The 12,306-nt window shown below is 48.8% G+C and overlaps 5 protein-coding genes; 2 read left to right on the top strand and 3 right to left on the bottom strand.

Annotated features, from left to right (window-relative positions):
• Window positions 1-29: 29 nt before the first annotated feature.
• FFUJ_01281 (related to LIM homeobox protein) lies at window positions 30-2,026 on the bottom strand (the record flags this gene model as incomplete). XM_023580473.1 has 4 exons in its annotated part: window positions 30-1,002; window positions 1,051-1,532; window positions 1,640-1,751; window positions 1,839-2,026. 4 exons carry the CDS (start codon window positions 2,024-2,026, stop codon window positions 30-32), a joined length of 1,755 nt encoding a protein of 584 aa, XP_023424271.1.
• Window positions 2,027-5,155: 3,129 nt separating this feature from the next.
• On the bottom strand, window positions 5,156-6,106 carry FFUJ_01282 (probable GSP1-GTP-binding protein of the ras superfamily; the record flags this gene model as incomplete). XM_023580462.1 has 5 exons in its annotated part: window positions 5,156-5,290; window positions 5,348-5,553; window positions 5,606-5,759; window positions 5,811-5,903; window positions 6,044-6,106. 5 exons carry the CDS (start codon window positions 6,104-6,106, stop codon window positions 5,156-5,158), a joined length of 651 nt encoding a protein of 216 aa, XP_023424270.1.
• Window positions 6,107-7,719: 1,613 nt separating this feature from the next.
• Window positions 7,720-8,611, bottom strand: FFUJ_01283 (related to NAS2-ubiquitin-dependent protein catabolism; the record flags this gene model as incomplete). XM_023580451.1 has 4 exons in its annotated part: window positions 7,720-7,878; window positions 7,950-8,284; window positions 8,334-8,406; window positions 8,459-8,611. The coding sequence occupies 4 exons, from the start codon at window positions 8,609-8,611 to the stop codon at window positions 7,720-7,722; spliced, it is 720 nt and encodes a 239-aa protein (XP_023424269.1).
• Window positions 8,612-8,992: 381 nt separating this feature from the next.
• Window positions 8,993-10,433, top strand: FFUJ_01284 (uncharacterized protein; the record flags this gene model as incomplete). XM_023580439.1 has 5 exons in its annotated part: window positions 8,993-9,096; window positions 9,151-9,241; window positions 9,291-9,455; window positions 9,509-9,656; window positions 9,679-10,433. 5 exons carry the CDS (start codon window positions 8,993-8,995, stop codon window positions 10,431-10,433), a joined length of 1,263 nt encoding a protein of 420 aa, XP_023425572.1.
• Window positions 10,434-11,249: 816 nt separating this feature from the next.
• Window positions 11,250-11,907, top strand: FFUJ_01285 (uncharacterized protein; the record flags this gene model as incomplete). XM_023580428.1 has 3 exons in its annotated part: window positions 11,250-11,378; window positions 11,436-11,630; window positions 11,689-11,907. 3 exons carry the CDS (start codon window positions 11,250-11,252, stop codon window positions 11,905-11,907), a joined length of 543 nt encoding a protein of 180 aa, XP_023424268.1.
• Between the last annotated feature and the right edge of the window lie 399 nt (window positions 11,908-12,306).

Below are 12,306 nucleotides of genomic sequence, written 5' to 3'. Positions count from 1 at the left end.
CAGATATAGTTTTTCCTTTTATCCCCTCTTCACCTCCAAGCTCCTTGGCTGAGAGAAAGAAGACCTGCCACGCAGTCCATATCGGGCTTTTTACTAGGGCTGATAGAACCTCGAACCATGTCTTGTTCCCTGGAAGACAGCACTGGTTTCATCCTGTCCTGGAAAATCTCCAATCCTTCTTTGACGATGGAACGTGGTCGTGTGGGCGCTATGTTTGCGCGGTTTGCGAGTAGGTTTGGGCTCTTTTGCTCCTGCAGGGCCCGGCCCACTCGTCGAGGGTTATCGCCAACATGTTTGGGGGCAGGGGGCAGAGGTCGACGGTGGTAAGAATCCGGCGAACTGGTCTCCTCGTCAGGGCTCAAGTTCTCCTTATCCGAGTCACCACCTGTCGGAGAGACCAACATCGAAACCTTCACCTTGCCATGCTCCCTGTCAGCCTTTTCCCTTTCGTCCAAGTCCGCGTCTAGTCGTGAAATACTTGACCCAGTAGGATCCAGCTTTGCCTTCTTTGCCTGGTGAGGTCGTTGGGGCCTTGTCATGGGAGCGTTGCGTTTGGCGTTGCTTGGCTGAAGAATCCCGCTTGTAGAACGAAGAATGTTAATAGCTGCAGCCGCCGATCCGTTCGACTCGTACTCGGCCTGCGCTGTCAGCTCATCACGGTTCTCAGCGTCCGCACATTTTTCCCAGGCATGCACATCACGAGACCGACCTCGCACAAGACTAGGAGGCAAACTGCTAGTGAGTTCTGAAAGAGGAGGGAGAGTAACAGCGCTGCTACTACGTTGTAGGCCTCGTTGCAGACCACGCTGTCGCTCCTCAGGCAAGTATGGCGTTGTGGAGGATGGTCGAGGGGGCAATTCACGTGAAGGAGAGCCTTGGTTGGAGACTAATTCTGCCTTTCCGTCTAAGGATGTAGAAAGGTGAACCTTGGGCTGGCTTTGGGAGAGAGGGGTGGCAATGACACGATCAGAAGCGCATGAGGACGGAGGGAACGTATCAAATCTACTTTGATTAGTGAAGGCACACCTAGTAAAATTGTATGCGGCATACCTGAATGAATCGTCACCGCTGCGGGCAAAAGCAGCTGGCGTAGAGAATGAAGTGGCCCCAGCATTCCACCGGTTGGACAGGTAGCCAACATTACTAGATATAGAGCTTGACAAAGAATGCGATACATCTCGAGCTTCGTGTGGGAGAGTAGGATCGATGCGGTTAGGAGTGGCGTCAGAATAGTAGCGAAAACTGTCATGGCCGAGGGTGATTGGAGTGCTATTCACAAGGTCTGAGTGATATCGTGGCATGGAGGGTGTCCGGTCGAAATGTCGAGGGGGCACAGAGATGGGATCTCCAAATCGAGATATAGAACTTTCGGACACTGGAAATGGACGTTCGGGTTTGCTTGGAGTTGTAGTGTGTGTAATTGGGTCGAAAGTTGAGGGATGCATAATTCCATGATGAAGAGCAGCAACTTCTCCCGGTGACAAAGGGCGAGATTTCCTGCGGTCATTCTGTCTTCGATTTTGAAACCAGATCTGGAGGGGATGATGTTAGTTTGGTGATACCCCATGTGAAGACGCGTGGTAGGTCGCCATGTCAATGCCAGGATCTAATAGCAAATGCAATGTTGTCAATGCCATACCTGAACTTCCTTCTCGCTCAACGATACGCGCTGGACAATGTCTAGGCGCGCCTGTTTATCGGGCTTAGGGTTACTGCTGTATGCCTCTTCCAGAACCATTTTGTCTTTCGCCCTGCACAACGCCATCAAATCAAAATTAGCTCAGTCCTTCCAATACATCGCTGCAGCCAGAATTGAAATGTCAGGTAGATCAACGTACGTTGTCCGTTTCCTCTTTCCCTTGGGATGCTTCTCCGAATCAGTTGCAGATACAGCTGAATTGGTTGACGCATCGGCGAGAGGAGGGAGACTCTGGGGCGTGACAGCGATGTCGTGAAAACGCGGGGCCGGGGGAGCGTGTTTATCGGGCGTAGCGGCGAAAGAAGGAGATTTGGTAGAGTCGGCCATGATTGCGGTAGAGAGGAGGGTGATGGAGATGGCCTTATTGAAGATTCAGACGCATTACCGCCCAGTCAGAGAGACGCCAGATTCGTGTTCTGGAAAAGAAACAACAACAATCGGGAGATATCAACTTGGAGATCGGCCTGCAAGGTGGGAGCGATATCAGACCCGATGGTTTGAAGCCTTTCTGAGATAATGATGAAGATGACAGGTGAAGAAGAGAAAGAAGAAAAACGAGGTTGTCTTGATGTTGGCAGGCGTCTTCTAAAACGAGGCGGCCCGCCCAGGATGAAAGTCGTCCCTTCGTACCTAGGCCCTCGAGTGGAGTCCCCTCTGTGCTCTGTAAGGAAACCCCATTTGTCTTGGAGGCTTTTGGCGCTTGTGCCTCCGCGTAAACCTTGTATAGTAAACGCGCACCCCTGTCAATTTACGTATCCATCCGCCGCGTGTGGCTCCTGAGATGCTAACAGCTGGCGGCCACCTGCACCATACATGGATGACGGGAACCCAGCAATAACAAAAAAACCAACCTCCCCTACCGACCTTTCTAGATCTACATTATGTTCTTTTAGATTAGCTTTCCCGCCTTGTCTTTTTTGATAGCCCAGTTTTCAAATAACGCGGTATGAAGAGCGTGTCTCACCGTGTCTTGATTATTTAAGCTTTTCATATAAAATGTCTTATTCCAGATACATAAATGTTTATCGGCCAGATACGAGAAAATCTGACTCGTCCCCTTACGTTAAGTACATAGTCTGGATATGAAGCACTGTTTTCCCCTTCCTTTTGCACCACCCCGCAACAACATAAAAAGACGCGCGCTACAGGACAATCACAACGCGTGAAATGCTAGGTATAACTCTATTTTTTTCTGCCCCGTTTGAACTTTGATGAAAAGGTAAGAGCATACAAGCCACGCAAGCAAGTTAGCTCTTGGTTTTTCTTCAAGCAGCCTTTTACTGGTCGATATGCAGCTAGTCATCCCGTTGCATAGATTATGCATGCGAATGCATTCGGATATCAGTTGGGCACATGTTTCCGATTGCATTTGAGTCGTCTTGTGGGCGACGTAAAGAGACAAAATCACATACATAGTCTCATCAATCTTTCTCCATTCCCTTTGTTTCTCAGTTACCATGCTGCCCCACGTAGTCAATTAACAAGTGGTATTAGCGATCCTGGGGACCATCTCGTGGTCAATTGACACCCCTGTTTCATTAAGTGGCTGCATGCGCCAGCACGCAGGGGTGTCATGCCCGCCATCCATCCTTTTTAAATAGGAACTTAACCTAAATAAACAAACACACTGCCAAGCTTAATCTCGAGTTCATTCTTCCATCAGCTGGATCCTTGTAACTGCTACTTTTGATGTAAACCTCTGATATCATCTGCGTTCCATCATCCATTATCGAGGCTGGTGATCTCCCAAGTCACCACCTTTGTGATCTCAATTACTTCACACTTCGACGCCCACTTCAGTCTCTCGTATAACGGCCAGGTACGTGTTATGGATCCATTCATGGCTCCAATGTTTCGTATTGTTTTGATGGGTCCTCTAAACGCGTCTCACATCCGGGCTACTGCATCATCCAAAAAAACATAAACAGAGTATATATGTCAGTAGGTATTGAGGCGCGCCTTCGGAAAGCTTTGGGATGCCGTGTGCATTTGAACTTGGCCTTGGAATCCAGATTCCTCCTTTGCATCAAGGGGTTCAAGTCAGTACCACTTGAGTACCGCAAGACTTGAGTCACACATTCATCAACGTTCTCTACTATCACGTTTTATTCCGCATCACTGGGGACTACTATGTATGTGACGGTATTAGCGGTCGGCTATTACAGTAGCTTTGATGACCTTTTGAGTCAGAGTTCTACTGGTGTTTATTGTGTTATCAATCTGATGTTACAAATCAGCGCTCACAGAGAGCTGCTATCGGTGTTATTGGCCAACACGATCGGATCTACTTCTTACTACCTAGTTGGTAGGGAACTTGAGTTACCTTTTCAGGGATTTCACGCCAACGTATGTGACGATGTCCATAACGAATTAAAGGAAATCTCCACAGGGAGCCTTTGATTTTGAATACATTTGATTTACAGAAATCGTAGGCTATCATAGGCTGTGCCATGATTTATAGATACCGACGTTTAAGCTCAGCTCACTGGCATATTCGAAGAAATATCGCCACAAGAGGTCAACAATGTTAATGCGATCTTCTCTAGTTAGACAATAACCATGGTCTTTGGCATAGTGCCTCTTTTTGCGTTTGAGAAAATCTTCTGGCTTGGTAAAGAAAGTCCAGTCCCTTTTGAAACTCTCCACCAGCACAAGGGATTCTCATCGTAATGCTCAGGGACTGATCGAGCAGTGAACAATTCTGCTCACGTTTCGGCTGAATATTACTGCAAGGCTCCCACGGCTACCTTAAAAGAGACCGGCAGGCTGCATGCAGAATATGGGTAAGCTCGGAATTGTCAAATCAAGGGTGATAATTGAGCTTTCATAAGTCGTGTCACCACAGTACCAGCTTTGTGTGATGACGAAGGCTGAGTACCTAGTACCATCGCACCTCCATACAACGAAGAGCTGTAGATTAACAATTCCGAACACTGGGGTTACACATATCCGTATGTGCCAACCTCATCGTCACATGGGTGTCAGCGTTCACTGTACCTGGTAGACATCGATTTAAGTACACTCAAATCTGCCCTTCTTCACTATGAATAGCTCGGAACTGATCCTCCGCTTTGAACATGTCTTGCATCTCTTCATGATCACTCTATGCACAATTGCACAGTGAATTCCATCAAAGGGCCATTGGTCATTGTCTTAGCCAAGCCACGCAAACTTGGCCCTATTCGTTGTTTTTGGTGGAGGAAGTCTAGCTAAACTAAATAAGACACTGCTCTTTGCAGTGGTACCGTCCCTTGAGCCCCAAAGAAAGGCATGACGGCCTGTCTTTTGTGCCGCCCCATAATCACGCTACTGTAAACTCCAGGACTTTCACCCTGGATCTCATAAATGGTCATTTCGGCTGCCTATGTGCCATCCTCAAATACTGCCCATGCATCGTTCCTTGGATGTTTGGCAGCATCCTCCTCAACAAAAGTATTCCGTAACCACACGAGTCATTTACAGATCGTCGTCGGAAAGCTCACCAGGCAGAGGCATAGCGGCGGCCTCGTCCATCTCCTTGCGGTACTCCTCCAGGAGCTTCTCGTCGACCTGGGCAGTAGGGGGAGCCAGAGCGGGAGCAGCAACGAACTCCTATTAGTTCTGATTAGCATGTATATTGTGTCAAGAGACCGTGAGATATTATCTTACAAGCTGAGGGTTTCCGACAAGCTTGCGGGCGAGCCAGAGGAAAGGCTTCTCGAAGTTGTAGTTGGACTTGGCAGAGATGTCGTAGTACTGGAGGTTCTTCTTGCGATGGAAAGTGATGGTCTTGGCCTTGACCTTGCGCTCCTTCACATCGACCTTGTTACCGCAGAGAACGATGGGAATGTTCTCGCAAACTCGGACGAGATCACCTGGAATATGTTAACTGCGGATTTGATGATATCATGACCGGGGTAGACTCACGGTGCCAGTTGGGGACGTTCTTGTAGGTAATGCGGGAGGTAACATCGAACATGATGATACCGCACTGGCCGTTGATGTAATAACCATCACGGAGACCGCCAAACTTCTCTTGACCGGCGGTATCCCAGACATCGAACTGAATCTGACCGAAGTTCTGTGATGGATTAGTGCCCCGCATAGGTCAACGTGGGGTCGCGAGACTTACGGTGGTGAAGCCAAGAGGGTGAACCTCGACACCGAGGGTGGCCATGTACTTCTTCTCAAATTCACCAGTCAAGTGACGCTTGACGAAGGTGGTCTGTCGCACATGATGGTTAGTCGATGTTGATACGTGATGGGGATCGCTTCATATCTCTCGAGAATCGACTTGGCGGAGTAGGGCTCGAACGTCGTTGATAACATCGCGAAAGAAATGTTGCATCATAGGAACCTACACACCTTTCCGGTACCACCGTCACCGACAAGCACGAGCTTGAAGGTAGGAGTCTGCTGCTCAGCCATCTTGATGGTTGTGTCTGTGGTGTTGTAGCGACAGATGCAGAGGATGTAAACAAGCGGGGTGCTGAGAGGCGTGAGTTAGCTTCTGTTGAGTGGTCGGCAACAGCGCAAGACGGTCGATCGAATGGGTAAAGAATGAGATGGACGTCGGTGCGAAGTGATGCTGAGGGAATGGATCCTAAATACCTGAAAAAACCGTTGTTGAATGTGGGTATACCCAAGATTGATTGACAAACTTTCAAGGTCGACCTGATGTTTTGAAAGCGGCGGGGGACTTTGGGCAGGGAAGGACCTCAAGCGAAAAATTCAGTCGCCCCTACCTACGTTCGAGTGGATAGGCTGCACGTGATACCCGCCCATTCAGTGCCTCCAGCCTGCTGCGAGTGATCCACCTCATGGCCTTCCGTCACCAGCCATTACCGTCACCGCCTTGGAGAAATTCTGTGTTACTATTGGGCACCACCAATCGATTCGCTCTTCTACGTCTTCCTGTTCGCTGGCTCGATCTGTGCTGGGCTGCCTAGTGGTGCCTTGCTTGTTCGTCATTTTTCTTTGTGAGGTGATCTAAATGCTTGTAAGTCAGGCCTTGATCCATGCTTGCACCCCGATATCAGGATCGGATGAGCTGGCTATTACCTTACTCCATATCCTAGGAATCAATATGGTTTAGTCAGCATTTCCAGGTCTAGGCATCTTTAGGTACCGATTTGTTCTTCGTATTATGGGCTTTTATTGGTTATTTTTACTCTCAATGCAAGGTTTCTTGCATCGTCAATACTCAGGCTATCATCTGACAAACAGCTTTCCGTATCTGTTGGCCATCTCTTATCATGAGGCCATATACGGATTCCATGAGAGTGTCCAGCACACCTTTACTGTTTTCTAGGCAACAAATACAAAGGCCATTGCTAATCTGCTGGCACCAACGAATACCTTACGAAATACCTTAATTAACATACCTACGTGGTATTGCTGATAAATGACCATATACTAGTAGCATACCTAGGTGAACATTGAAGTCGCCTTCGACCAATTACACATTTCCTCAAATCAAGCTGCCTTCCTTGGCTCCAGTCGAATGATTTTCTAGCCCCTAAATCATTAGAAGACCGATAACTCTTGTATTAGGAGAAACAATAAGCTAGTTGACTCACTGACCAAAACTGCGCTATCACACTACGTCGCTTATCTAGGTCCTTTTATTTATTCCGGTTCAAAGTCCTCAGGCCTCTGCCATCTGCTGCTAATCCATAAGTCAACCCAGGATTTACTGGATCACGCAGAGAACCGCATGTATGAGTTCATTCAATCACCATGTATCACAGAAAAAAAAAAAAAGAAAAGAAAAATTTGCTTCGCTATATCAGCATGAGACATAGTACTATGTGATCCACTTTTGTCTTTTCAAATTAGGTAGGTACCTAGGTTGCGATTTCTCTACCCATATACATCATGAGAAGTGTCTGGACAGCGGCGAGGTTTGAGGCCCTATACTAGCAAGCCATTGGATTGAGAGATGCAAAGCACAAATTAGCAACTGGGCATGGGCTAAAGCACAGGCCCAAGATAAATCGCCTCGATCTAGCTCAACCACCAATTTATCTTGCCCGGAGTGATTAGGCATAGGCTTTCTGGTTTATCATGGCTTTCGCGACAACTCGACTCATAGAGGCAAGATATGGCAGCCTAACAATCCTCGCCCACCCCAGTCCTTTCTTGGAATTAGGGTCAGTCGCAACTCTTGCCGCTCGGTCACACCACCTGGCCTCGACACTCTGATGAAAACGTTGTTCTAATGTATTGTCAACTGGCGGTTTTCGTGTACTATATCAGAGCACAAACTTACTCCTTCGTTTCCCTGAACACACTCGGCCACCTTTCTGAGGTTGTCGTGGTTGGCTCGATTCACATAACCAAAGTTCCGGATTTCATCTCCAGGTTTCAGACCGGCGGATTCTGCTGGACTTCCTGCAGCTACGGTGTTGATTTTGGCAAAAGGAGGGTCTAACGGTGTAGAAGCTGAGTCTGGCAAGATGCCTGGTGAGTTACTCGAGCTTGCAACTGGCGCAGATTCATTCTCATCAAGACTCGCAAAATGTTCATGAAGAAATTTCTCGACCCGGGTCATGAGAGCAGTATAGTCATTCCGCAGTCGAATGATGCGAGCTCGTGTAGTCCGGACTGTCACGCTGTCAGTGGTCGAATCTTGAATCTGGATATATTGAAATACTTTGAGCAACGTCGATGTCAGCTCGAGGGAAACCATCGTTTGTTAAGAGAGAAGTGTTCATGTCAACCCCATGCTATGATTGTGTTAGAGCATTATAAATGTTACTTCGTAAAACTCGTGAATACCGAATCAAGCACTCCTCCTAAAGCCTTGAGTTCGGCCTCAATATCGTCCTTCTTTCGCTGCAACTCGGCAAAGCTTAGATGCCCTGCATCGCCATTCGTGGCAGGAGCAGTGGTTTCCCCTGAGGGCACTGTCGGCGCGTGTAGATTTTCCATTGTTGGAATGGAGACACAGAAAAGTGAAGTTTCTGAAACTGAGAGCTTCCTACTATGTTGTCGGCAGAAAGGGTTGAATGTGAAGACGTCTTTGTCCCAGGCTGCGAAGGGTGACGCCGCTTAGACGGCAGGGAGCTTTCAGGACTCTTCAGTGCACACCCTCCCTACAACAAAAGAAGTGCAGAGGACCTGTTTGGTGATTTGCGTTGGTAAGCTAGGTAGGTAGCGCTCCATGTAAAATACTGGTCCGTGCACATGCTACCCGGCATTCTGCATGAGGCTCCGAGCTTGTGCTGGCGACGTCACTTTTCTTCCCTAGCAACTTTTTCTCAACGACGCGTCTCTTCATACTAACCAAACTGCTATTGCGACCTCTCCAATATGGCCACCGGGGTAGATGCGCGACTCTTGAAGTCGACCAGATTCCCCCCCGAGTTTAGTCAGAAGGTTGACATGCAAAAGGTCAATTTGCAAGTCATGAAGAAGTGCGTGATCTGATTGCCGGCCTCGTGTTACAACGTGCTAACTCCTCCATTCAGATGGATCGCCAGCAAAATTTCCGATATCCTAGGAAGCGAAGATGACGTGGTGATCGAACTTGTCTTCAATCTCATCGAAGGACCGCGATACGTATGTTTACCGAACCCTGACAAGTTCAGAATGCTGATATGTACAATAGCCGGATATCAAGTCACTGCAAATACAACTCACAGGGTTTCTTGACAAGGATACGGCTGTGTTCTGCAAAGACCTGTGGAAGTTATTGCTGAGTGCCCAAAGTAGTCCCCAAGGCGTCCCCAAGGAGCTCCTTGAGGCCAAGAAGCTGGAGCTCATCCAAGAGAAGGTATGCCAATCACTAATCCTGTACAGTTCGATTTCTGATGGCATTTGATCCAGATCGAGGCAGACCGCGCTGCAGAAACCGCTAAACAGAGACGAGACGACTGGGATCGCCGAGACCGTGAAGTAGCCGATCTGAAAGACCGCGACCGCCGCGACCGGGCTGCTGCTCGTGGAGATACCTGGCAAGGGCGCCGAGGCGACCGTGATTTCGAACACCGGGGCAGAGGGGGCTTCAGGAGGGGAGGTCGCCGGTCAAGATCGCCCGGCCCTCACATCCGTGATACCAGGGACTCATATGGACGCGATAGTTACATTCCACGAGGAAGACGTGGTAGTGGACGCGCCGACCAAGGCCGACGAAAATCGCCCCCTCGATCACGTTCGGCATCGGCATCGCCCAGGCCGAGCTCAAGAAGTCGCAGTGCCTCCCGAAGCACTGATCAATCGAATCAAACGACAAAGACCTGTCTCTCACGGGGAACAAGCTGACACACGCAAGAGGTCGCGGTCACCTAGAGGAGATACATATCGGGGCCGGGCAAACAAACGTACCGAGAGAGGCCGGCCAGGTCGTCCATCTCGATCTCTGTCTTCGGAGCGAAATTCTCCTGCACCAAAGCGCAGACGTTACTCTCCATCAAGGAGCCGCTCTGTAACTCGTCGAAGACGACCGGCTAGAGACATTTCCTCATCGAGATCTGAACGGACATCAGACTCCCGTAGTCGAAGTCGAAGCCACAGTTATAGTCGCAGTCGAAGCCGTTCCAGCAGCGCGTCACCGGATCGCAGGACCAAAAGACGACCGAATCATGGACGTGGTCAGCAGCCCTCTAGGCAGAGAGATTCGCCTAAGGGTAGACGGCGAAATAGTTCTTCGGCTTCTTCGCGATCAAGGATTCGAGAAAATTCAGCTGATGTTTCTGAAGATGGATCTCGTGCCCTGCCGACCAAACCCGAGGCAGAGGTTCCGGCCGAATGAAGTATCTGAGGTCAGTTGGCCATAGTGTCTTGAGCCGGCGCAATCACTGACTTGGTTTGTTCGCCAAGATTTGACCTTGCTCCTTGCAACGCCTGTGTCACCAAGACGAGGATGAAAGTGATCGAGGTTGTCTTCTCCTGGGGAAACCTAAGCTAACAATTTGTTCAAACCCTTGTTGAGCCATGAGCATAACTATTATGCTTGCAATTACTGACTTTACGGCGTTGGAAAACAGGAGCATATAGAAAAGCTTTCTTTGTAGGATATTGAGAGGACCAAGGACACATATAACTATCAAATAAATTGAAGCCTTTATCAAGTTCGAGCACCTATAATCAGCTAGTGAAAGCGTTCAGTCTGGACCATATCGGAGACAGGAGAGCGGACTGCTTCTGAATCCCTCCCTCAGAGATATAATCTTGGTATCGACCTCCACCGTCACAGAACTCACTACACCAGGTTCAACCTGGCTTGTCTTCCGTAGTATAGTGGTCAGTATGCAAGCTTGTCACGCTTGAGACCCGGGTTCAATTCCCGGCGGGAGAGTTCCAGCCACCTGCGATACACAGGATTTCATTTTTGCTTCATTTACAACCTTGATCATTTTCGTTGTTGTTTTGTGGTTAAATCCATGATTTAACCGAGATGCATAAGCGTCTAACGCGGCTCCCCGCGCTTCCTTTTAAGCGCCCCGCATTATCCAATTGCAACCTAACTTGTATCCTTCCAGACGCGACCATTCATCATCCCATTTGACGAGGACATCTATCGAGTATCGAACCCCAATAACGCCGACCTGCCGAGACGACAACGCGCATGGCTGAGAGAAAGGCATCGAACGGAGCTGTAGCTGGTACCGGACAAGTGACGATGTCCGAGTACAAGAAGGCGCAAGCTCGGGTTCGGGATCTGGTCGAGAAGCGCAGGATGCTAGAGAAACGCTTGGTGCGCATTTGCCCACTGAGTGTAAACTGTACTAGAACTCGGCTGATATTTTCATAGACACAAGTTGAAGACAGCATCTCCCAGAAGGAGACTGCATACCTCGACAGCACACCAAGCGGCAACATCATCACCGGTTTCGACAACTACATGAAGGGCATGAGTGGCGCGGCAGCACAGCGACGAAAGGCTGGTCCGATGGAACAGAACAGAGTCTTTTCACGATCGTCGATTTCCTACCGACCTAATAATCTCGTATGGATGAATATCATTTACAGCATCACACGGGATAGGCTAATCATGCTTTTCGTAGGAGGGTATCACACCTGGATCAGGAGGCTCGACGCCAGCTGGCGCGACACCATTATCCGCCGCATTTAGAGACGGACCGTCGAATCACCCGACACCGACATCTTCGACTACGGTCAAGAACGCAAGCAAGTCGAAGAAGAAAACGGTCGAGCATGAGGACAGCGAAAACGATACTTCGACGAGCAAGAAACGAACAAATTTTGGAGCACAGCGCAAGTAGCGTATGCATAACGATATACTCATGAGATTGGGCGTTTAGCAGGGAATGGACTCAACCGTAGGGTCAGGATGGCGTTAGGATTTATAATATAGGTCAACCCACCAACCAGAAGGTGGTTTGGGACCGAGATCACGATAGTTTCAAAGTAGCACGAAACTATGTTATTCATAGGGGAGGTTATCAAGCATTTTGGAACCGTCAAGGCACCAGAATACTCAAAGAGTTTGCGTTAAAGAGCATGCATAATGTCTGTTTTTCTGCCATCATCTTAACAAGTGAAGATCCAATTGCTTGACATTAGATCACCTATAAAACTCACGGTAGTTCTCCCGTTACTGGGAACTGCCTCACGACCGAAGTTAGGTACAGTGTATGGTCTTCCATTTGTTGTTACATAGG

This window comes from Fusarium fujikuroi, chromosome FFUJ_chr01 (assembly GCF_900079805.1).
Source record: "Fusarium fujikuroi IMI 58289 draft genome, chromosome FFUJ_chr01".
In the NCBI taxonomy this organism is placed as follows: Eukaryota; Fungi; Ascomycota; class Sordariomycetes; order Hypocreales; family Nectriaceae; genus Fusarium; species Fusarium fujikuroi.
The sequence above is the reverse complement of the archived record's forward strand: the minus strand, read 5'-3'. Positions and strand labels throughout refer to the sequence as shown.